A 24606-nucleotide genomic window follows, 5' to 3' on the forward strand; every position below is an offset into this window, starting at 1 on the left:
ACGAACCATCTGCAGCCCAGTTGCGCAGCAACAGCAGGCGACGCGCCGATACAGCCGCCACCCCGGACCTAGCGGATGTACGCAGCAAATCTTGGAGAGTATCTGCCCCATACGCTATTGCTGCCTCCAACCTATCTGCCTGTGATGCCTCTTCCGCCGACAGACCTGCGTTCGCCTGAAGAACTTGGGCCCAGCGCAGACTCGCTCACATAGCGAAGTTGGTACAGAAGGTAGCCCGCACACCCAGGGCAGACACCTCAAAATCTTCTTGAGTTACACGTCCAGCTTCCTATCCTGTATATCCCGGAGAGCCATGGCTCCCGTAACCGGAATAGTCGAGCTCTTAGTCACCGCAGAGACAGCGGAATCCACCTTCGGCAGGCGAAGGAGCGCCAGCACATCCTCCGGTAGCGGGTAAAGCTTGTCCATGGCCTTACTGACCTTCAATCGTAACTCCGGCGTGTCCCATTCACTGAACAGGAAATGAAAATTGAAAAGGAAATACTAATGTCGGCCCCGTGAGACCTAAGAGCACCGGATCCATGATTGCCTCTCGGTGGATCCATGTTTGCCTCTCGACGGGCCCCCCCCCCCCGGCAGAGCCTCCATTGCCAGTTCCTGAAGAATTGCTGGAGTTAGCGGGGACAGTTCCTCCCTGCGAAATAGCCGTACCACCTTGGGGTCATCCCCCTCCACGGCTAGTGCCCCTTTGCCCGCGCTGGGCTGGACGGGACCATCCGCAGCCGCCTCCTCGGCCCCCATCAGGGACGGGACCGTCCGCAGCCGCCTCCTCTGCCCCCATCAGGGACTCCACTGGAGACTCTGAGTCAACTGCCGATGAAGATTCCATCGCAGACTCCTGAGGTACGCCACGCGGCGGATGCTTCCCCCGCGAGGGCTCCCGAGAGCCCCCCGCAACATCCATAGTCTTCTTTTCTTTGGAGCAGACCTGCGGGTGGCCCCCCCCCGCGACGCCCCTCCGGCTGCGCTAAATACACTTATATTTGAAAACCCCGAGCAACAGGAGCGCAAAATCAGATAACATCTGAAGAATAATCCGCGGGAGCCACCGGGGAACGAGGCCCCTCCGTGGGGACCCCCCCCGCCGGACCCCGCTGCAGGGAAAGCGCGGGGGGCAGGGCTGTATCCCCTGTTGTGAACCGAGCGATTTCGCGGCCGGAATTTAAAATGGCTGCCGCGCTCGCACATCTTGGGGCCTAGCAGCCGAGCCCCCCCCCCCGCGCGGCGGCGATCGCGCGGTTCTGGACTGGGCCCCCCGAGGCGCTCCGGACACTCCTTCTCCGCCCGTGCGACCGGAGCTGCAGAGGCCTTGCTGCGAAAAGCGCGCGCGAGCCGAGCCGCAGGCCGGGCAGGCCGACCCTCGTGGCATGCCGGCGAGCGCGGCGAAAAAACGGGCGGCGAAATTCAAACTAAACTTAAAAATCAAAATCGGCGACCTCCCTTCTGCTACCGGCGCCCCCCCCCCTAAAAAACGGAGCGAAGACGCGAGGAAACGGAGAGCCGGCACAACGAAAACAAAAACCCTTTTTTTTTTTTTTTTTTTTTTTACAAAGCTTGCAGCTGTCCTTGGTTCTGGAGCCCTTTTCCTGCAGGGGTGAGTGAACCGGGCTCCCCGGTGTCACCCCTGACGTTGCTACTAGGCAAGCCGGGTCCTCGACCCTAGCAGCGGCCTCGACCAGGGGAGGGTAGTCCCCTCAGGACCTCTCAACCCCCCTGGGAGGCAGGGCGGACAGACTTTACTCACCAAGAGAAAACACCTACTTTGAAAAGCGCACCTAAGCTTACCTCAAAAACACAAAATTACTTAAAAAAATAACCGGACCTGACCGACTAACAGAATCATGCCAGGCAGGGGCTGTGACTGCACCTGCACCATCTACTGGAGACAGAGAAAGACTGAGGGGCTGTGACTGGCACAGGGTCCTATATGGCTCCGCCCACAAGTTTTAGTCTGTCTCCATCTACTGGTGCGGAGTCACAACCCAGGTGTCCTGGACTGATCCTGGTACGTACAGGGAACTAGTGTTTTCTGTTCCTTCCCCAGTTGCATATTCAGGCAGTGGCAGCTTAGCAGGCTCAGAGGAGGATCAGTCGGAAGCTAGATGAATAGCAACCATCCAAAAAAGCAACAAAAAGCCACTGCTATTACTAGCAACGGCAACATGGAATAGACTTAGTTTTTGGGTACTTGCCAGGTTCTTATGGCCTGGATTGGCCACTGTTGGAAACAGGATGCTGGGCTTGATGGACCCTTGGTCTGACCCAGTATAGCATGTTCTTATGCCAGAGACGATGGCTTTTACTTTCCATGCTATTTTCTCTGGAGTGGGAACAATCCCTATTTTGCAACTATCACCCCAAGGACAGCCTTCAAGCCATCTAAATCTGGAGTTTTCTTTATTCTGAACTTTTAATTTATTCTGTTATCCTGGGAGCACTGTATACAGCGCCAGCTTGGGCATATTCATATCCATCTTTTTTTTTTTTTTAAACTAACTTTAACAGTAAACCATGCATAAGATAATCAGCCATTTTAAAATAGATGCCAAGTTTCTTTGTTTACAATTCTTACTTCATAAAATGAATCCTAAAATAAGCCATGCGCTTTGGAACAGCTGGACTATGCTGTATGCAACTGGCTTGGCCATCTGCTGCGCGGTTTTGAAATTGGTATGGAATCTCTATGAAAGTAGACTTGCAGACATCTACTTCAATAAGGCATTGATTTTGAGGGGTACAGGATGCTTCCCACTCCCACCCGTTTTGTCTAGTAGCTCTTCCTTTTTCCTCCTTCCAACACACTCAGAATCAATGCTCTGATGAGTCAACATGAGCCTTCATTTTCAATAACCCTGGGATTTTTCCCTCTATTTTAACAGCTCCTTCCTTCCACTATTCCTAGTCTGGTCACTGCAGCAAAGGGCCTGAGGCCAGGAGCCAGGCACCTAGGCTTCCTCCACAATCCTGTATCATGGTTTACCCCATTCTACCCACTTCTGAGGTCAAGCTATCTTGTTATACACTTTTTAGCCACTAAAGCTTCCAAGAATTATTTCTCCTAATCTGTCAAGTGTAGTCTTAATTCCAAACGTTATACTGCATCCAATAATATGTTTACATGAGTGGCTACTTTGTGTTATTTTTTCTCCAGAAAAAAAATCACTAGGTAAGACAAGAAAACACGCAAACGTGTCCCTCAATTGCCATAACTCCTCCATCAGTTGGCCCTTCCTGGACTATTTAAATTGGGATGGGGGGGTGTCTGAAAACAAAAGCCAAAACGTAGTAACACAGTAGATGACCAGTCAAGCCCATTTAGTTCACTCAGTTGGTTTTTTTTGGGGTTTTTTTTAACACATTGGATAAGCATATAAAATGCCTATACTTAAATCAAAGCCAACTGCCCACACCCATGTCTTACCAGAGCTCTCAATCCTGTATCTATAACTGCCCTCCATATCTTTCCTAAACATACTTAAATTCTGTTAAATTGTTGGTTTGCACCACCTCTGCCAGTAGGCTATTCCAGGTCCTATCATCTTCAATGGCTCTTACGAGTTTCATACTTAAATCCTATACCTGGGCCTCCTCCCATGTCTTGCCATTGAGTTTTGAAATAATCCAAATTTGGATCTTCCACTCAAATTCATTTAGGAAATTTGTACTAACTTCCACAGATCTCTACCCACTCTTTTCAGGTGTTTTCTACCTCAAGCTCAATTGCCCATGCATGCAAACTTTTTTTTTTTTTTTTTTTTTTTTTTAAAGAATGTGTACACATGTGATGTAATTCAGCTACCTATTCATATGTGATCTGCCTCCAGCTGACACTGATCTACCTTCAAGTTGTTTTGTCATGTAAGTATCTACCACGCACCTGGGACCTCTCTACCCGGCACTCGGACAGATGCATTACAGGAAAACCCTCCATTGGACTGGCTGGCTTCTCCAAAGTCGTAGTTCTCTCTCAGCTTTGGTTTGTATTCTCGCTTAGGTCGGGAAGATGCTTCTCTTATCCTTCAACAGAACAGAACATATCCTTAACATGAAAATTACATACAGCATGCTGGAGACATCACACAAATTAATATGGAAATGCAGACCTTGCTCAAGGATCCTGTCAACTATAAACCAATTAAACATCAGTATATAATCCTAAAAGGTTACACGTCTTGGGATCAAGACCCATAAAATTATAGGGAGGAAGATAGCAAAAGCTTTATCATGCAAAAAAAAACCCAAAAAACAACCTTACAAAAGAGACAAGATGACAAATTGTCAACTTCTCCTTTATAACAACTCTTGGCATAACTTTCTCATCTACAGCTGTTGATATACACCACTTTGGGGAGAATTATATGGTAAAGAAACCCCTGCCGATCCTGATGTGAACACAGGGAGATAAAAAAAAAACTTATGTTTTGCAGAAGTGGCATAGGAAAGACTAGAACCTGTGTTCTACAGGTCTGTGGCTTGTACAAAGCTGCAACTTTAAAACTCTTTTGTATATCTAACCAATTCTTCCAGGCTCCACAGCTCATATGGAACACAGAGTTGGATAACTGAGTGCAATGTGGTCTTTTTGAGTTTGTCTGGGTGATGGCCACACTCAGCCTGACTCAGAAAGTGTTATGGATATAGAAAAGGGAACTGTTATGCTGCTTATAATAAAATGCTTCTGAGAACTGCTTTGAGAACCATGTAGAAATGTTAGGCTAACATGCTTATGTGAATTCTCAGGAAAGAATCTGGAAACTGGAGTTAGTGCCAAGGCAGTTCCCAGGTACAAAGGTATATACAGATATACTAGTCCAAGAGTCTGAATGGATAATATTGAGAGGGAGGGGACATCACTTCTGCTTTGAGCAGTTACAAATTCCAGTCTCACGCAACTGCTTTTTTCTAGTATAAAATGGTGCGATTACTTACCTGATAATCTCGTTTTACTTAGTGTAGACAGATGGACTCAGAACAAGTGGGTATAGTGTGCTCGTGCTAGCAGTTGGAGACGGATCTGACGTCAGCACGGGTACATATACCCCCACAGGAAGTGAAGCTCTTCAGTAATCTTCCTTGCAAAAGCTGTTATGGATATATGTGTACTGACGCTCAATGAAATAGTGAAAACAGGATTCCCCTGACCGATTGATAGTAGCTGGAGACCGCCAGCATTCCCAACCGGAAGGCGTCGACACCTGGCAGAGTGGACGCACTCATGTAAGAAGTGATAAGGCTTACCTTGCATCGGTGAAACCAATGACTACAGGCAGCTGGGCGGGATGCTGAGTCCATCTGTCTACACTAAGGAAAACGAGATTATCAGGTAAGTAATCTCACCATTTCCTGTCGTGTAGCCAGATGGACTCAGAACAAGTGGGATGTACAAAAGCTTTACTCCCGGACAAGGGCGGGAGGCTGCCTGAGGACCGCGCAAGACTGCCCTCGCAAATGCTGTGTCCTCCTTGGCCTGGACATCCAGACGGTAGAACCCGGAGAAGGTATGGAGGGAGGACCATGTCGCCGCTTTACATATTTCTGCAGGCGACAGCATCCTAGATTCAGCCCAAGATGCTGCTTGGGCTCTGGTAGAATGGGCCTTGACTTGTAGAGGCGGTGACTTCCCGGCCTCTACGTAGGCCGCTCTGTTGACTTCTTTAATCCAGCGGGCGATTGTGGGCCGAGAGGCCACTTCTCCTTGTTTCTTCCCGCTGTGAAGGACGAACAGATGGTCAGTCTTTCGTACTGTTTCTGTCATTTCCAGATATCTGGGCAGCAATCTGCTGATGTCAAGATGGCGAAGCAAACGCCCTTCTTCTGATTTCTTCAAACCCGCCGTGGTAGGCAGGGATATGGTCTGGTTGAGGTGAAATTGTGAGACTACCTTAGGCAAGAAGGATGGAACCGTGCGAAGATGGATAGCCTCAGTAGTGATTCTGAGAAAGGGATCACAGCAAGACACAGTGCTTGTAGCTCTGAGATGCGGCGTGCTGAACATACAGCCAGCAAGAACACCATCTTCAAAGTGAGAGAACGGAGAGACAGGCCCCAAAGGGGTCTGAAGGTGGATCCTGCGAGGAAATCCAAAACTATGTTGAGGTTCCACAAAGGCACTGGCCACTTCAGAGGCAGACGAATGTGCTTAACTCCTTTCAGGAAGCGAGAAACATCTGGATGCGTGGCAATGGTCTTGCCATCCCTCCTGGGACCATAGCAAGACAGCGCAGCCACCTGAACCTTGATGGAGTTTAGGGATAGACCCTTCTGAAGCCCATCCTGCAGGAAATCCAGAACAATAGGGATAGCAGTCGCATGTGGATTGGTGCCATGAGTGTCGCACCAGGCTTCAAACACTCTCCAAATCCTGACGTAGGTGAGGGATGTGGAGAACTTGCGCGCTCGGAGGAGTGTATCTATCACTGGCTCCGAGTAACCTCTTTTCTTCAGTCTAGCCCTCTCAATGGCCAGACCGTAAGAGAGAATTGAGCCGGATCCTCGTGAAGGATGGGACCTTGACGTAGCAGGTCCCGGAGCGGAGGCAGGGGAAGTGGCTCCCCTGCCAGTAGTCTTCTCATGTCCGCGTACCAGGGTCTTCTTGGTCAGTCTAGTGCCACTAGAAGAACTAGGCCCCGGTACTTCCGAATCTTGTGGATAAGGGTGCCCAGCAGGGGCTACGGAGGAAAGGCGTATAGCAGGGCCCCTGGGGGCCATGGCTGAACCAGGGCGTCGATCCCTTGAGAGAACGGATCTCGCTTGCGGCTGAAGCATCTGGGTACTTGAGCATTGGACCTGTCCGCTAGTAGGTCCATGTCTGGAATCCCCCAGTGATCCACAATCATCTGGAAGGCTGTGGGCGACAGCTGCCATTCCCCCGGATTTAGGCTTTCTCTGCTGAGGAAGTCTGCCGTGGTGTTGTCCCTTCCGGCAATGTGGACGGCGGAGATGTCCTGAAGATTCGCCTCTGCCCAAGCCATCAGCGGGGCTATCTCGAGGGACACCTGTTGGCTTCTGGTTCCGCCCTGTCGGTTGATGTATGCCACCGTGGTGGCGTTGTCCGACATCACTCCGACTGCTCTGTTCCTCAGTCTGTGAGCAAATCGCAGGCAGGCTAACCGGACTGCCCGTGCCTCTAGTCGGTTGATGTTCCACCCTGACTCTCCCCTGCTCCACCGTCCTTGGGCGGTGAGTTCTTCGCAGTGTGCTCCCCATCCGCTCAGGCTGGCATCTGTGGTGAGCAGAGTCCACGTGGGGGAGGACATCTTTGACCCCCTGCTCGTGTGGTTGGACTGCAACCACCACCGTAGCTGAGTCCGCACTCTGGCTGGTAGAGGTAGATGCATGGAGTAATGCCAGAAGCGGGGACTCCAGCGAGAGAGCAGGGAGCTTTGTAGAGGTCTCATATGGGCCCTTGCCCAGGGTACCACTTCCAGGGTGGATGCCATGAGACCGAGAACCTGCAGGTAATCCCAAGCTGTGGGCCGACGGGCTCCCATCAAGGACCGAAGACGCGTCTGAAGTTTTAATCTTCTCTTGGTGGTGAGACTGACCGTGTCTGCCTGGGTGTCGAACTGGACTCCCAGATATTCCAGAGATTGGTAAGGCTGTAGGCAACTCTTGTTTAGGTTGACTACCCATCCCAGGCGTTCCAGAAGGGCGATCACTCTGCTGGTTGCCCGATGGCTCTCCTCTCGTGATTTCGCCCTGATTAACCAATCGTCTAGGTAGGGATGGACGAGGATTCCTTCCCGTCTGAGCGCCGCTGCTACTACTACGATCACCTTGGTGAAGGTCCACGGTGACGTGGCCAGCCCGAAGGGCAAAGCCCAGAACTGGAAATGACGTCCCAGTACCTTGAAGCGTAGGTAGTGCTGATGATCCTGGTGAATCGGGATATGCAGGTAGGCTTCTGATAAATCTAAGGCCGTGAGGAATTCTCCTGGCTGCACTGCGTTCTTGACTGAGCGCAGAGTTTCCATGCGTAAGTATCGGTTTCCATGCGTAAGTATCGGTTGACTGACTTGAGGTCCAGTACGGGCCGGAAGGTGCCCTCTTTCTTGGGTACCATGAAATAAATGGAATAATGCCCAGAATTCATTTCCCGTGCAGGTACCGGGATTATGGCTCTCAAGGACAGGAGCCTCGCCAGGGTAGCTTCCAATGCTGCCTTCTTGTGGATTGGACACGAAGATTCCACAAACCTGTCCGGAGGAAGATGATGGAAGTCCAGAAAATAACCCTCTCGGATGATGGCGAGGACCCACTGGTCCGACGTAATCTCGACCCATCTGGGGTAGAAGAGGGTTAACCTGCCCCCTATGGCCCCGTCCCCCAGATGGATCGGCTGAATGTCATTGGGAGGCGCGGCCGGGGCCTGCACCCGAGCCGGCTCCCCTCTTCTGTTGCTTGGGCTGAAAGGACTGGTTCCTGGCCTGAGGACGAGGTGCCTGGTAGCGACCCCTATAGGGAATGAAGCGTTGAGAGCTTCTGCCTCTGGAAGGCCTTGGAAAGGCGCGCTGGTTCCTTTTGAACCTATCCTCCGGCAGTCGAGGTATTTGAGAGGCACCCCATGTGCTGGCTAGTTTATCAAGGTCGCTGCCGAACAGGAAAGAACCCCTAAAGGCATTCTGGTGAGGCGTGTCTTCGAAGGAGCATCCGCTGACCAATTCCGTATCCAGCGCTGCCTCCTGGCAGCCACAGAAGATGAGATCCCCTTGGCTGTTGTACGGACAAGGTCAGATGCAGCATCCGTGAGGAATGAAAGAGCGGACTCCATGTCCGCTGCCGGAGCATTGTTCCTGACCTGTGACAAACAGGAACGCGTCACCACTGTGCAGCAGGTTGCGATTCGCAAAGACAGAGCTGCCACCTCAAATGTCTGTTTCAAGATGGCGTCCAGTCGCCGGTCGTGAGCCTCCTTGAGGGCCGCCCCCCCCTCAACTGGAATGGTAGTGCGCTTGACCACCGCGCTAGCCAAGGTGTCCACCTGAGGGCATGCCAGCATCTCCTTGATTGCCGGATCCAGGGGGTACATGCCTATCAGGCCCCGACCCCCTTTGAATGAGGCCGCTGGTGCAGTCCATTCCAGAACTATCAGTTGCTGTGCGGCTTGCAAGAAGGGAAAGTGGCAGGCTGTAGGCTGAAGACCTTCCAGCAGAGGGTTCTGTGTAGACGGCACCGTAGTGCTGGGGCCTGAAATATCCAACTCCGCCAGGCACTGAGATACTAGGTCGGAGAGATCTTCCTTGGGAAAGAACCGCCTCATGGTTCGATATGGCTCCATCCCCGAGGGAAGTTCCTCCTCCTCGGAGGGTTCTGATTCAGTCTCCGAGACATCAGGGTCCGCCTGAACCGGACTGCCCGGAGGCGGGTGTACTTGCCCACGATAAGGGCGTGAAGGTCCAGGGGGCAGGATCCGCTGGAGCAGCAACCGGAGCCGCAGCAATAGGAGCAGCAGCAGCAGGGCCTGGATGGGAAGTTGATTGCATCTGTACAAAGGCATGGATCCCCTTAAAGAGATCCACCCAGGAAATGGAGGTGGTCTCAAGTGGTCGGGGTACCAGGTCCACCGGGATCCCAGGTTGTTCGAGACTGCCTGCGAGATCCAGGGTGGTCCCTGGGGAACTGTCAACAAACCTCGGTTGAGACTGGTCCTGGCCCGAGGCTCCCACTGCCTCCTCACATTGGGCACAAAAGGAGTCTGGCTCCTCGCTGTGCGTGGCTCTGAGCTGGCATGCTGAGCAGAGGCCGAGAGCTTTCACGCCGGAATCAGGAGGCGCCGCCGCCGGGGACACCGGGGCATTCAATTGTTCCATTGCGCGCTGATTAATATGCGGCAGCAATATGCGCTCAACAATACGCGCTCAACAATACGCGACAGCTATATACGCTTAATACAATATGCGCTCAATAATATGCGGTCAGCAATATACGCTAAACACAATATGCGCTCAATAATATGCGGTCAGCAATATACGCTAAATACAATATGCGCTCAATAATATGCGGTCAGCAATATACGCTAAACACAATATGCGCTCAATACGATACAGGCGCCTATCATGGGCGCTCAATACCTGAACAGGGCCAACAAAATGGCGACCTCCGTGGCGTGCCACATACAGGCAACGCCGATGATCCTCGAACTTCGGAGACCAAAAGTAAAGGTTTTGCGCCTTACCTGATCCTCGGCGCTTCCCGGCTGAAACCCGGGCGGTCTCTGGCTGCGGGGGGAGAGGGGAAATACCTTCACCGCCGCGCTTGAGGAATGCACCCGCTGCTTCCCAAGTCCACGCCGGGACCGAGGCGCCTCTTAGCCCGACCCAAGCCTTCCTGCTCGGGGGCTTGGTCCCTGCCGCAATTCGGCCACCGGACAGAGGCCTAACCTCCGAGGGACCACAGAAATCACCTCGGGAAACTCAACTAGGGGAGGGACCGAATGGTATCACCGCAGGAGTGCGGGGCTCGATGTTCCTGTAGAAATTTGGTAAGTAGAAAGTAGAAAATAGAAAGTAGATTGGAAACACGCTCAGCGAGCGTGCAGGCTCTCCAAACTGCTTTGGAGACGGAAATTACTGAAGAGCTTCACTTCCTGTGGGGGTATATGTACCCGTGCTGACGTCAGATCCGTCTCCAACTGCTAGCACAAGCACACTATACCCACTTGTTCTGAGTCCATCTGGCTACACGACAGGAAAATAGAGATTAAATCATACATACTTCATACTTCTGGAAGTGGCAGAGCAGACTGATTCCTTGGGTTTGACATAAAAAATGTAAGCTTTATGATATATACATACACATATTTAGGCATTCTCTTTAGTAATTGTTAACTGCAAACAAGTCTTCTGTATTATCTGATTTTATTTATTCTCTGTTCTATCATCTTATTGCTCAAATAAATGTATCAAGTGTGTGTGTATGTGTGTGTGTTAAGATCCTGGGTTCTAGCCCCTGGTTATAACCCTAGAGTTGGCCAGTATGTTTACTGTTTAAGCTCCTGAGGCACATTCCTGTTGGTATACAGGTTAATCCCTTGGGTAGTTCTCTCCTTTGACCTGACTAGCATGTATATGTAAGCCTCTTGGGTATAATTCCACTGTGTGCGGTCTGAACCCAAAACACAGACTCAAGAAGCTTTAATAGAACCTGTAAAAGTAGATAAATCACAGAAGAGCAGAAATGTGAAAAAAAAAAAAAAGTTGCTTTTTCTCTTTCCAGAGTTGGATAACTGTGTAGCTGCGGAATCAGTTTTTGTTACACACAGCAGCCTCTTCTTACCTGTCCTTGAGTTTATCAGTCAGCTCCTCTAGGATTTGCACAGCTTGCTTGTGATAGTCTAGCTGAGCATCCACTAGGGCTGAGAGCTGGCTCACTTGCTCAATCTGCAAGAAAGATGTACATGTCCATCTGCCATTAAACACAGCACATCCTTGCACAGGAGGGGTAACTGCAGTCATTAACATTAGTCCTCAACAGGGTAGGGCATCCTTAAACTTTTCATTATTTGGGTTGGAGAAATATAAACAGATACAGCAGCTGGAAAATGTATCCAGGGATTTTAATCATATAGCCAAGGAAAGGCAACAGATTGATACCAGATATTCACATGCTGTAGCATTTGACAGAATCAATGAGATGTTGGGTTTGTGTTGGTAATGGAGCACTGAGAGTAAGGGCTGCTGCAGGCCAAGATTAAATAGACTTGGCCACAAACAATGATATGAATTCAGCATCCTCACAGGGAGGTATGCAAACCCCATGCTGCATATGATGTGCCCAGGGCCCCTTACGTCTGTCTCCAGCAGGTTATGCATGCTGGTCTCTGCCACCTCCTTGGATTCCTCAAATTTTTCCATGGCCTGACGCAGTTCCTCATCTGGAATCTTCCCTTGTCGTTTCTTCTTGTAGTCAAAGTCGAGGCGCCGGCCTTCCAGCTTCTTCAAGTGATGCTGCAAGAGGAACAGGAGTGGGTACAAAGATCAAAGGCAATGGTGCCATCTGTCACACCCACTCAAGAAAGCTTTTTATTTTGCATCTTCAGAACCTGAGGAAGCATGTGAAGTCACATGTAAAGCAACAGCAGCCTAGGCACACACTGCCAGATTAATAAAACTGCAGATAAGTACCTGAAACAGTCTGTGCTCATGTGCTGGCAGAAACCAGTTAGAACTAGGAATAATGCAAAAAGCAGAATTTTTTTTTTTTTTTAAACAGATTTCATATTTTCTATGTTTAACAAAGTCTGGATTCCTCAATCCTAAGAAAGAACAGAATGGCCTACCAGGGTGTTTTCTCTTTATCCCCTTCCTACATGTCAGAGTAGTGATAGAAGACCTACAAGCCATGAAAGATCTCAACATGAGCCTCTGCACCTGGATGCATTCATCTTATGCCCAGTAGCTGAAGCAGTGATGTGAGCTTGAATGCAGGTAGACAGACTGGCAATGAGCCAGTGTTTTGCACTTGAGCAGTAGTGTAACATCTCCATAACCCTCTTATACACAAGTTCTGCTTCAAACCCATCTCTTTCTCCATGTGTTATTTTCAACTGGATGGCATGTAAACCCACTGAGAAATGGATCATCATATCCAAGGTTATCACCAGTGTTTACAGCCATGCTAAACAAGCCAGTAGAGCTGCAGATATAAGAGACTGGAGTATAAAAATACCGTCATCCATAGTGGAAACTCTACACTGACAGACTGTCCGAGTCCTGCTGCAAAAGCAGGGTTTAAGCACCTACACTAACAATATTTTATCTATGGTTGTCCAGCCCTCCCATGGACTAAAAATCTTCCTGCACTAGGGAACATTAATTTAATCTTTCTGTTTTTTTCTGCAGTTCTTGTATCCAGAATGAAATGGTTCCTAGAAGCAAATAACAGGAAACAGGAGGTTTAAATGAAAAAATAAAAAAGTCACAAACACCCTTTGAAATCAGACTACCTGAATCTCTTTCAAGTCTTTGTCACACAGGTTCTGTAGGGGGTCAATAAAGTTTTGTTTGACTTCAATATCTAGAGAGTCCTTCACTTCAGCCAATCGTTTCATGGATTCTCCGGCATCCAGAAGGGCATCACCTTTTTGGGTGGGGTGGGAGAGAAGAGAGCGTGATAGGAATCAAAGTTAGATAGAGCTCAGCAAGACATCTGACAGAGTTAGGTGGGCCTTCATGTTTGTCCAGGTTATTCAAGCTCTATATCATAGAGCTTCTAAAGAGGTAATGATCAATGGTACTTCCTCCATGGAAATTGTATTACGAAAGAGATCTAGACAAGGATGTCCACTCTCACCACTTTTGTTTGTCTTGAGCCTCTTCTTCAATGTACTAGACAAGAATGGATAATTTCTGGAGTCAGGATGGGTCTTCTCAGAGTTTAAAATTGTTATCAAAATGTAATCAGAAAATGCTGCATGTTTTTGACCTATTTGAATCTTTACAGTGCATTTTACAGGAATTCTTAAGAAAATGGGGAAACTGCTGGGTTGAAAAAACAACCAAATCTGATGCCTTGGCCATGCTGGATGAGGTGAAAGACCTATGGAGATCTCAATTCCCTTTAAAATGGGCAGGGGACTTTTAAGTATTTGGGAATCTTTTTGCCCAGAGATGTCATGACCTTACAGTCTAAGGCAGGGGTGGGCACTTCCGGTCCTCGAGGGCCACAAACCCGTCTGGTTTTCAGGATATCCCTAATGAATATGCATGAGAGAGATCTGCATGCACTCTGCCTCAGTTGTATGCAAATCTATGTCATGCATATTCATTAGGATATCCTAAAACCTCGACAGGTTTGTGGCCCTCGAGGACTGGAATTGCCCACCCCTGGTCTAAGAAGTTTCCCCATTTGCTCTATACTACCAAGCTAGGTCAATATTTTTCAACCCAGTCCTTGGGGCACACCTAGCCAGTCAGGTTTTCAGGATATCCACAACGAATATGCATGCAATAGATTTGCATACAATGGAAGCAGTGCATGCAAATCTCTCTCATACATATTCATTGTGGATACTCTGAAAACCTGACTGGTTAGGTGTACCCTGACGAATGGGTTGAGAAGCCCTGGGCTAGGTTTCCAGATTCTTTTAATTGTTAGGATTCATCTACTGCATATGATATTTCCTAAATGGCTATATGTTTTTCAACCACTACTCAAGTATTTGACTAAAAAATGTAGCAGCTTTGATTAGTAAAGTTAAGGGAATTTTTGAGGGGTAAATGCAAGAATTGCTTTACACATATTAATGATGCCAATTGAACAAGATGAATTAGGTCTAATTCCTCAGGTGTATAACACCTATTATACGTCTGTGGAGGTGGAACAAATATTGTTTATATTCCCTGTTCTTCTGTTCTAACTTAAGTTTAAGCTGTTGCTATAAGTGGTTGATATTTCCCCTTGTTCTTCTTGGCAACCCATCTTCCTTTACTCATCCATTAGCCTGTTCTAAGCTGTTCATAATCCAGTTCATAGTTCTCTGTAAAGCCTGTTTGCTATACTTTAGTTTATGTAAACCGATATGATGTTCCCCTACTAGTATCTGTATATAAAAATGTTCAAATAAATAAATAAATATTGTTCAGATTTTTTTAATTTGACCTAGATACATTGCCTTCTAAGATCCCACCTAGCCTTAGATTAACTGGTTTGATTCAATGGGTAGTAAAAACTTGGAGATGGCTATGTTCAGCTGTTTCTAGACCAAATGGCAGTACTTTGTATTATATAGAAACATAGAAATGACAGCAGAAAAAGACCAATCGGCCCATCCAGTCTGCCTAGCTAGCTCCCTCACTTATTTTCTCATACTTACCTGTTTCACCAACCACCAAGTTCAGGGCCCTTGTTTGTAACTGTTTGATTCAAATTTCCTGCCATCCCCTGCCATTGATGCAGAGAGTAATGTTGGAGTAGCATCAAAGGTAGCATAAGGCTTAATGGTAAATGGTAACTGCCGCATCAAGCAAGTTACCCCGATGCTTGTTTACCCAGACTGCACAGATCAATGCCTTATTGGATGTTGTCTGAATGTAAATCCTGTTTTCCACATCTTCCCCTGCCACTGAAGAAGAGAGCAACGCTGTATATGCATTCAAAGTGATGTATCAGGCTTAATTGGTTTAGGTAGTAACCGCCGTAAAAGCAAGCTACTCCCACGCTTATTTGTTTACCCAGATTGTGAAGTTCAGTCCTTGTTGGCTATTGTCTGAATGCAAATCCTCTTTTCCACATTTCCCCCTGCCGTTGAAGCAGAGATCAACGCTGTATATGCATTTTAAGTCTGATGTATGAGGCTTAATTGGGTTAGGGTAGTAACCGCCGTAAAAGCAAGCTACTCCCATGCTTATATGTTTACCCAGATTGTGAAGTTCAGTCCTTGTTGGTTGTTGTCTGAATGCAAATCCTCTTTTCCACATTTCCTCCTGCCGTTGAAGCAGAGAGCAATGTTGGAGTTGCATTAACAGTGCGAAGGCTTATTGAGTAAGAGTAGTAATCACCAGGTAGTAGCCTCCACTCCAGTAATCCACCCCCATGGCTCTTCTCTTCATTCCCATCCTCTAGCCTTTATAGATCCACAGTGTTTATCCCATGCCTCTTTGAAATCCTTCACAGTTTTAGTCTTCACCCCTTCCTCCAGAAGGGCATTCCAGGTATCCTCCACCCTCTCTGTGAAGAAATTCTTCCTGACCTTGGTTCTGATTCTTCCTCCCTGGAGCTTCAAATCGTGATTTTTTTCCAACGTAAAAGGTATGTTGTTGACCATGGATCATTAAAACCTTTCAAGTATCTGAAAGTCTGTATCATATCACCCCTGCTCCTCCTCTCCTCCAGGGTATACATATTTAGGTTCTTCAATCTCTCCTCATAAGTCATTTGTTGAAGACCATCTACCTTTTTGGTCGCCCTTCTCTGGACCACCTCCATCCCGTCTCTGTCCCTTTGGAGAAACAGTCTCCAGAACTGAACACAGTACTCCAGGTGAGGCCTCACCAAAGCCCTGTACAAGGGGATCATCACTTCCTTTCTCTTACTAGATATTCCTCTCTATGCAGCCCAGCATTCTTCTGGCTTTAGCTATCTCCTTGTCACATTGTTTCGCCGACTTCAGATCGTTAGACACTATCACCCCAAGGTCTCTCTCCTGCTCCGTGCACATCAGCCCTTCCCCCGCCCCCCCCCCCCCCCCCCCATCCCATCAAATACAGTTCTTTCGGATTTCCACACCCCATATGCATGACTCTGCACTTCTTGGCATTGAATCTCAGCAGTCATATCTTTGACTACTCTTCCAGCTTCCTTATATCCCATCTTATTCTCTCTACTCCTTCCGGTGTGTCCACTCTGTTGCAGATCCCGTCCGCAATGTCGCTCATGAAGATACTGAACAGAACCGGTCCCACCACAGATCCTTGTGGCACTCTGCTTAACACCGCTCTCTCTTCAGAGTAAGTTCCATTTACCATCACACATTGCCCTCTGTCCATCAACCAAATTGCAATCCAGGCCACCACCTTGGCACTCACTCCTAAGCTTATTGAAAGTGTTGGTTTTGCAATGGGTGACGTCAAACAGCACCAAGTCAGGTAGCTAGTCTCTCCTAGCTCAGGTCTTACTAGAATTTTCATGAGCATGTACGATTGTCAGCATGCCAATGTTGCTGCTCGAGCCACCTCGGTCTCATTTTGTCCCGCTTTGCAAACAGTTGGATCACAAGTCTTTCCTAACTTTGCTGCATTAAAAGAATACATTCTTTAACACCTTTAGATTCTTTAGCTTTATCAGTTTAGCTTTAGATTTAGCTTAGGTCTATTTCCTTGCAGTTTAAAAAAAAACAAACAAAAAAAACCTCAGGATGAAAGGTTATTGAGGAAAGGTAGAAGACCATTAAAATTGTGAGAAATGCTATTAAAAAAGATGGACAGTCATGACCAGCACAAACTGTGCTTAAAATGTTTAGGAACAGACCATGATACAAGACTTGTTGCACCTAGGAGCACATCTCTCTGTGCCCAGTCTTAGAGCTCTAAAAATAAAAGATAACTTGCTAAAAATTGTCAAAATGGGTCTGAGAATAGAAAAAGGAAAAATACCATCTTCTCCAGAAAGATCTCACAAACATCAAAAGTCCCATAGTTCAAAAAGGGCACTGATAAGTCTTCAGAAGCACCCAAAGCAACTGATGCATAGGTGTATTTCATAGCCCAAGGAACTGTGAGAGCTCAGAGTTGGTGTTGACATATGGTGTATAGTGTGAAAAATAAACGCTGATGTATGGCACAGTATCACTGTTGTCAAGTCAAGTGCTAAAGTGCTGTTGTGTTTGTGGCATTGTGGACCCTTGGTCGCTATGGAGATGACTCCTCCCATGGGGAGGGGCCCTATGGGAAACCACAGTGATAGGCTAAACTCAAATAGCAGACACGGAATGAATGGAAGGCTTTATTGTACTGCTGTAGATAGTTGGTATGAAGCAGGAAGATAAGGCACAGAGGTCCGCGAGGTGCCAATGCGTTCAGTCTCAGATGAAGAATCTCACCCTGATGTTCAAGATAGGTGGGAGCCCGCAGTGCGGGTAACGCCAAGCCTGGTGGATGGAGTTGGATCACCGGATCATAGAGGTACTCAAAGGAGTGCAGGCGTCTTTCTGGTAATGAGATGGTGGGACTGCAGGTCCCTGGTGCAGGATACATAGACTGGTAGGCCCTCGAGGAGCGAGTACCTGATAGTCTGGAGAGAGACAGACCCCCGAGGAGCGGTTGTCTAGTTAGTTGAGGCCCCAAAGGGTGGATGGTAGCGAGAGACCCCCGAGGAGCAGGTGCCTAGAGCTTCTAAACGGAGCGAGGCCCTGAAGTGTAGAGCAGCTTAGAGCGGTCAGAGTAGTTAAACCGAAGTCTTTGCTAACTCAAAGGTGGAAGCGTAGCGGAGGCTTTAAATACCCGGAGGTATTGACATCATGCAGTGGGGACGCCCCCGAGGTTCCCACCATGATGTGTATTTGAGTGTAGGAGATGTGCGTGCGCGCGCCCTAGGAGGCCATGGGAATGAGCAAGGCGGACTGGGACACCCATGCTGAGCTGGAGACGCTGAGGCCCTCGGCACGGAAGCAGCCATCTTGCCCAAGGAGGAGGAAAAGGGAAGAAAAGAGGTAAGGCAGAGCAGTCACAGACGTCTGCGACAGACGGATGCAACAAGTGCTTTGTCAATGATCACATGCTTACAGAGTAGCTGCCACCTAAAAAGCATAAAAGCAAAATAGAGAATATTGAAAAAATTTGTCTCCACGACTTAAACATGTCAGAAGGTATCATGATAGTTTAGAGTGCAGTATTACATACAGACTCTCCAACATGCTTAGAACCAGCCAGACATGCCCCAGAAGATAAAAAGCAAATTCCACTGCATCCAAGAGGCTACTTTTTTGAAGATATATTATGGTCGAAATTTGCAGCAAATTATATGGATATAAAGAACCTTTAAAACCTAAGATATCAAGTCACAATGCTCAGGGAGAATTATCTCAAAAAGGAGAAACTGATATCAACAAAAAAAAAAAGACACAAAGTCTTCGGCAGGCCCTGACCAATTGCTAGAAGTAGAAACCCAATCAGAGATTTCTTTAGACTCAATTTATTCATCAGAATATTCTGAAGCACCTTTAACTGCACATATATCTTCAGGTTCATCACCTGGACCTACTGGTAGAACAACCCAGCCGGAAGATACTACATATCCAGCATTTCTTCAGGAAGTGCCTGTGCTAAATAAATTGAATCTGCTGGAAGAAGACGCAGAATGATGATATATACCAATTTATACAACCTCTGAAGCAATGTAAAGTACTGCTATTAGAACTACAATCACAAATGTTATGTTATTATGTTAACATGTTACCTATCTAGTTGATTCTCTCAGGTTCTCATATATAGCCTACGCTAACTGCAACACTGTTGTTGCTTAAGTTCCACTTGTTGTCCCTCTTCTTTGTATTTTTCCATCTGAAGTTTTAATGTAAACCGACATGATGTACCTACAAATGTCGGTATAGAAAAACTGTTAAATAAATAAATAAGGAAAATACATTTTTCAACATCACCAGTGGAAAAAAGTGTAGATATGAAATACAAAATTCAAAGATGTCCAGGGCATGTAAAAGCTCAAATACCCCATGAATCAATAGTCGTAAAAACAGCCTTAAAAAGACTGAAAAGTACACACTCATTCACCCTCACTGGAAAGGGATGCGAGATTGAAACTTTTTTTCCTGTCATGTGACATTGATTTCAAGAATAGCTGTTCATTAGATACAGATGGCTAGGTTTATCTATAACACTACTCAAAATCTAGAAGACCTTACTCAGCATATGAACCCAGACTATCAAACTAACTCAGATAGTAACAGAAGCCAGAGACTACACAAAACATATGACAAGATCCACATATGATGAGACAGCTTCTAGAGCATCTGCTTGAGGAATATCAATAAGAACATTAAGTCTTGACAATTTGAGCCAAGCCAGAAAAGACATCCATGAAAAGCTTGAAGACACTGTGTAATGGCAAAAAACTTGTTTGTAAACCAGGTTAAAGAGGCAGTGGAGCACTTGAAAGACAAAAACACAGCTATCCTGTCTTTGTCCATTCCTCCCAGACTGGATTTTATAAATAAAGCAGCTACCAAAGGAAACCATTCTACAACACACAAAGACGACGGAAGACCTTAAAACTAAAATTTATCCCGTACCATATGCTCGCTATCTGGGAATAATGATAGTGAGCTGAATTTTAAGACACACATTGCAACAAAAATCAAAGAGGGTTATTACAAACTATTAACTTTGAGGAGGCTAAAGCCTTTTCTTAACCCCGATGATTTTAGAACAGAATTGCAACTTCTCATTTTTACCAATATAGACTACTGCAATTCTCTCTTACTTGGATTACCTTTATCTACAATATGACCACTTCAGATATTACAGAACTCAGCAGCCAGAATCTTAACTGGTACCAAGAAACGCATGTTACACTGGTTCTGATATCCCTGCACTGGCTACCAATAAAATTTAGAATAGAATATAAAATCCTAACAATTATCCATAAAATCATGTACAGAGAACAAACAGACTGGCTTAACACGGCAATTAAAATACATGTACCTCAAAAGGAACTTATGCTCTGCTAATAAAGGCCTTTTATCTATTCCATCAGTATACTCAGCACAGCTTACCTAAGTAAGAGAACATGCAAAATCCCTTGCTAGTCCAAAGATTTGGAACTCACTCCCCACAGAAACACGCCTACAACAAATTTAAAGATATTTAAGAAAGAGATTAAAACCTGGCTTTTTATGAAGGCTTTTAATGATTGAGAAGAGTGAAATCCGAATCATGAATCTTAATACATAGCAACAAATAGTGGCCCTTGGGGGTCCTTAGTACAGCGTTTACATTCAAATACCAGGATAGATGCAAAGAGAATACCAACCCCCACATATTTAGCAGTTTTGTTATTGGCAGACTAGTATTGGTGATTACATTTGGATGACTTCATGAGAGATTCATGTCGACTGGAGAGATGAGTCTCCTGCACAAATACTATGTCTAGGTAAGAAACAGCCAATTCTCTATAAAAGAAAGCGCTTTTGTGGGGAGTTTAGTCCCTTGGCATTTACAGAAAGGAGTTTTAAATCTGCCATTGCATGTTTATTAATTGTAGGAGTGTTAGAGAAGCAAGACACTCATTTCTCGAGTCCAAAGCAGTGAGACTACCGGTGGTACCAGTTAGAGAGGCATTCAATACCTGAAATAGAAGGCTTAAGAAAGGAATTAGTATAAACATCAAAGAGACATTATAAAAGTTTAGTCTCATCCGTGCTAAGAACAAAACATAAGGAAGAATAGGCATGAAAGTAGTATAGACAACAGAAGTAGCATGAATCCCTTGAGGACTATATATGTCCCCTAAGTATGCCTGCATAAACCTCCAAGCAGGCTTGCTCCATCCCCTATCTGGGGGAGAATACACATCACTCACGAGAGGGGTGGCTCTCCACCGTCTCCCATACCAGTTATAGCATATTATGGAAAGATACAACAAAACATGTAAACAGCACCTGTGTCCAAAAACATGAAACAAGGACAACCGGACCAAGTAAGGTGAAAGATTAAGTTATACCAGAAAGCTAGAAAGTCTGTCTACTGTCTCCTTTTTTGTTTAGGTAGTTGCCCTATACAGCAGTATAAGGTTAAGCAAATTGCTCAGGTGGGACCTTGGCTGGTAGCAGAGCCTCTGGAATGGCGGCGCAACCTGCTGTTGCGTTTGCCTACTCACTGCCAAGCTGGATATGGTAAGTGGGAGGCTGTCGCGCTGGGAGCCTTCATCGGAGCTTGCGAGCTAGTGAACCTGCATGGTGATAATATTGGTAGTGCTTCTGTGGGGGCCAGGATTTTGTGGGTAATGCCTTCCATAACAAAAGGGAGCCCAAACGGATGCATCCACCTATATTTTATATTTTTGCTGCGAAGAAAAGTGGTGATTTCTCTTAAGGGTTGCCGGTTTTGCAGGATGAATCAGGAAAGATGGTGATATCATGCCCTTTCCAGGGCCACGCACTGCGAGCCCTGGCTGCTGCTGTGATTTGTTCTTTAATAGAGAAATCATTAAAACAAACAATAATGTCTCTGGTGCGATTTGGCTATGGGGCTTTAAGAGCTCTGTGCGCCCAGTCCAATTTTATTTCTGGAGGAGCATAGCCTTCTGAATTGTTTGCCTCTGTCAGCAAATGGTGACTACATTTTTTAATGAGATCCTGGCAATTCGCTGGGGCCGCTGCCTCGGGGAATCCTCGAAAGCAGAGATTGCTCTGGCTTTTCCGGTTCTCAATGTCTGCGATTTTCGATACTAATTGATAGCTTCCGATCGCAGTGATTCACAGACTATTTTGTTGGAATTGGTTAGCTCCACTTGCCCATCGAGACGCGCATCCATTCATCAACGTGATGCCCCATGGATGTAAGTTCTTCCCGCATCTCCTCCTGCTGATACGTTTTAATGTCTGCCTGGAGACTGGCGAACCAGTCCCGGAATGCGGCACAAGTGGGGTGATCAGAATCTAACATGCTCGATTGCTTGGAGCATATCCTATGTGTTTCTGGGCTTTGAGAGCGCGAGTCGGCGTCATCTTGGGCCTCTATCTCACCGTCGGCTAGGCGTTCCGTAGTACGTCTGCAGTCTTTAGTAAAGGGAAAGCATTGAAAGTCTAACTTTTTCTTTTTCGCCGCCATGGCGAAGTACTTAGCTGCTTTCCCAAAATAACAGAGAAGTTTTATAGCTGAGAGGGCGCAGATGCTGTCAGATTTACCAGGAGAGGTGGGAGCTTAGGAATCAAGCTGCCATCTCAGCTCGTGACGACATGTCCTCCCTAAAATCCAGACACTCTTATTCATCAACAAAAACAGTCAAGACAAATGGAAGTCGTCAAGAACGAGTTGGAACACCTGCTATAAATCAGAGCAGTAGAACCTGTCCCTCCAGATCAAAGAGGGAAAAAATTCTACTCCAAAAAACATTCCAATTCCAAAGAAAACAGGGGACTTTTGTCCAATACTAAAACCTAAGATAATTGAATTTCTAAAGAGAGAAATTCAAAATGAACTTGTTAAGCATGATTTTTCCACTACTGGCTAACATCCATAGATCAAGGACATCCATACATCCATATGGCTAACATCCATAGATCAAGGACATACATACCCATACATGTGAAAACAGAAACTTCTTGACATTCACATTCCAAAACCAACATTTTCAATATAAAGTACTGCCATTTGGTCTAGAAACAGCTCCCAGAATTTTCACCAAGTGTTTTGCAGTAGTAGCAGCCTGCTAGCGTTTCTGTGCTTCAACTGGTTAATATTGAGAGCATCATTTGAAGAATGAACGATCTAGCTCAAGAAGTGCAAACTATGCAGCATTTAGGTTTTGTAATTGTCTGAACCAAAAGGACACTCATTCTAAAAGGCATAATACATATTATCCACAAGAGAATGTGGGAAGCTCCCAGAAGTTTCCTCCACTTGTTAGACCACATAGCATCTACAGTGCATGTAATATCCCTAGCACATTAAACACGAGTTGAGCAAAATAGCATTTGAGAGATTGGCCTATTTAAATCCAAGACACTTCAAATCTGCCTAATCTACGCTCCCCCAGGCATTCTCGAAAACAACCCATCACTACTCCCAGAATTCATCGCCAAACACATTGAAATCAACTCCCCAGCCATTATACTGGGGGACTTGAACGTTCACGTTGACCGCCTCCCACAATCCCCAGCCTGCGAAGCATTAATGACCTCACTGAACGCTCTAGGTTTTCAACAAACTGTGGCTAGCCCCACACACAAGGCTGGACATACCCTCGATGTAATATTTACCAACTCACTCGTCCAAACAGACCTACCCCGCTGCACTCCTATCCCCTGGTCAGACCACTACCGGATCGATATGTGTTGTACAATTAAGCACCCCCCACCTACTTCCCACTGCAAAAAAAACGATATACTTTCGAAAACAGTGTCAAATGGAAGATATCATTAATGCTCTATCAGAAGATTTCAAAAAATTAGACCTCACAAACGCAGACACAGCCTCCTCATCTTGGTTCCAAATTACTAGCAACATAGCAGACAAACTCTGCCCTTTGCGAACCAAAGAAATCAACACAGAGAAGATGAACAAAAAACCATGGTTTACACCTGAACTAAAATCAATGAAAGCTGAACTACGCAAATCGGAAAAGAAGTGGCGCAGAAACCAAAATCCAACATTTTTATTAAAATTCAAGTCATTACTCCACAACTACCGCCAAGCCACGGACAAAGCAAAGAAAGACTTTTATGCAGCGAAAATCCACCAATTCCAATTCAACCCCCGTGCCCTCTTCCAATACGTCAACAGCCTCGTCACTGCACCAGTCAACTCAAACTCAAACAATGATGATGAATCAAATTGTGAGAAACTAGCTACTTACTTCCACAACAAAATAGAAGCTATTCTGACACGCTTCAATTCACAAATCTTGCCCAACCCATCTTTAACTCCAGCAACGCTCACAACAACAAACACCCTCTCACTACACTCACAACCTCCATCAACCAATCATTACAGCCACTCATACAAACATAGAAATGAAGCTTACAAACCTTGAGACTACTTCTTCTACAGAAGTCGAGACTATACTGAAAGAAATTAAACCAGCACTGCACCCCGCAGACGTAATGCCTACTAAACTCTACTTTCAAACCCCACTACTATAGCAAAACCCATTGCAAAGATCCTCAACAAATCGATTTTATTGGGCACTGTTCCTTCTCAGCTCAAACATGCCATCATAAAACCTACCCTTAAAAAAACAAACCTAGATACTGCTGATCCAGCGAACTATCGTCCAGTTTCGAACCTCCCATTCCTATCCAAAATAATGGAGAGAATCATCAATAAACAACTCACCGAATACCTCGACGAGCATCAATTACTCTTCCCGTCCCAATATGGATTTAGAAAGTACCACAGCACGGAAATGCTTCTA

The 24606-nt window shown here is 46.3% G+C and overlaps 1 protein-coding gene across 3 annotated transcripts in view; it reads right to left on the reverse strand.

Moving 5' to 3' along the window:
* The window catches only part of SH3GL1 (SH3 domain containing GRB2 like 1, endophilin A2), a 247787-nt gene that overhangs the window by 55262 nt on the left and 167919 nt on the right, over nucleotides 1-24606 (reverse strand). For all 3 annotated transcript variants that reach the window (XM_029614521.1, XM_029614522.1, XM_029614523.1), the window contains 4 exons: nucleotides 12965-13098; nucleotides 11808-11966; nucleotides 11296-11399; nucleotides 3899-4038 (listed from right to left, as the gene is read on the reverse strand). In XM_029614521.1, coding sequence (XP_029470381.1) covers nucleotides 3899-4038; nucleotides 11296-11399; nucleotides 11808-11966; nucleotides 12965-13098 — 537 coding nt within the window. The remainder of the gene's footprint in view (nucleotides 1-3898; nucleotides 4039-11295; nucleotides 11400-11807; nucleotides 11967-12964; nucleotides 13099-24606) is intronic.

This window comes from Rhinatrema bivittatum, chromosome 8 (assembly GCF_901001135.1).
Source record: "Rhinatrema bivittatum chromosome 8, aRhiBiv1.1, whole genome shotgun sequence".
In the NCBI taxonomy this organism is placed as follows: Eukaryota; Metazoa; Chordata; class Amphibia; order Gymnophiona; family Rhinatrematidae; genus Rhinatrema; species Rhinatrema bivittatum.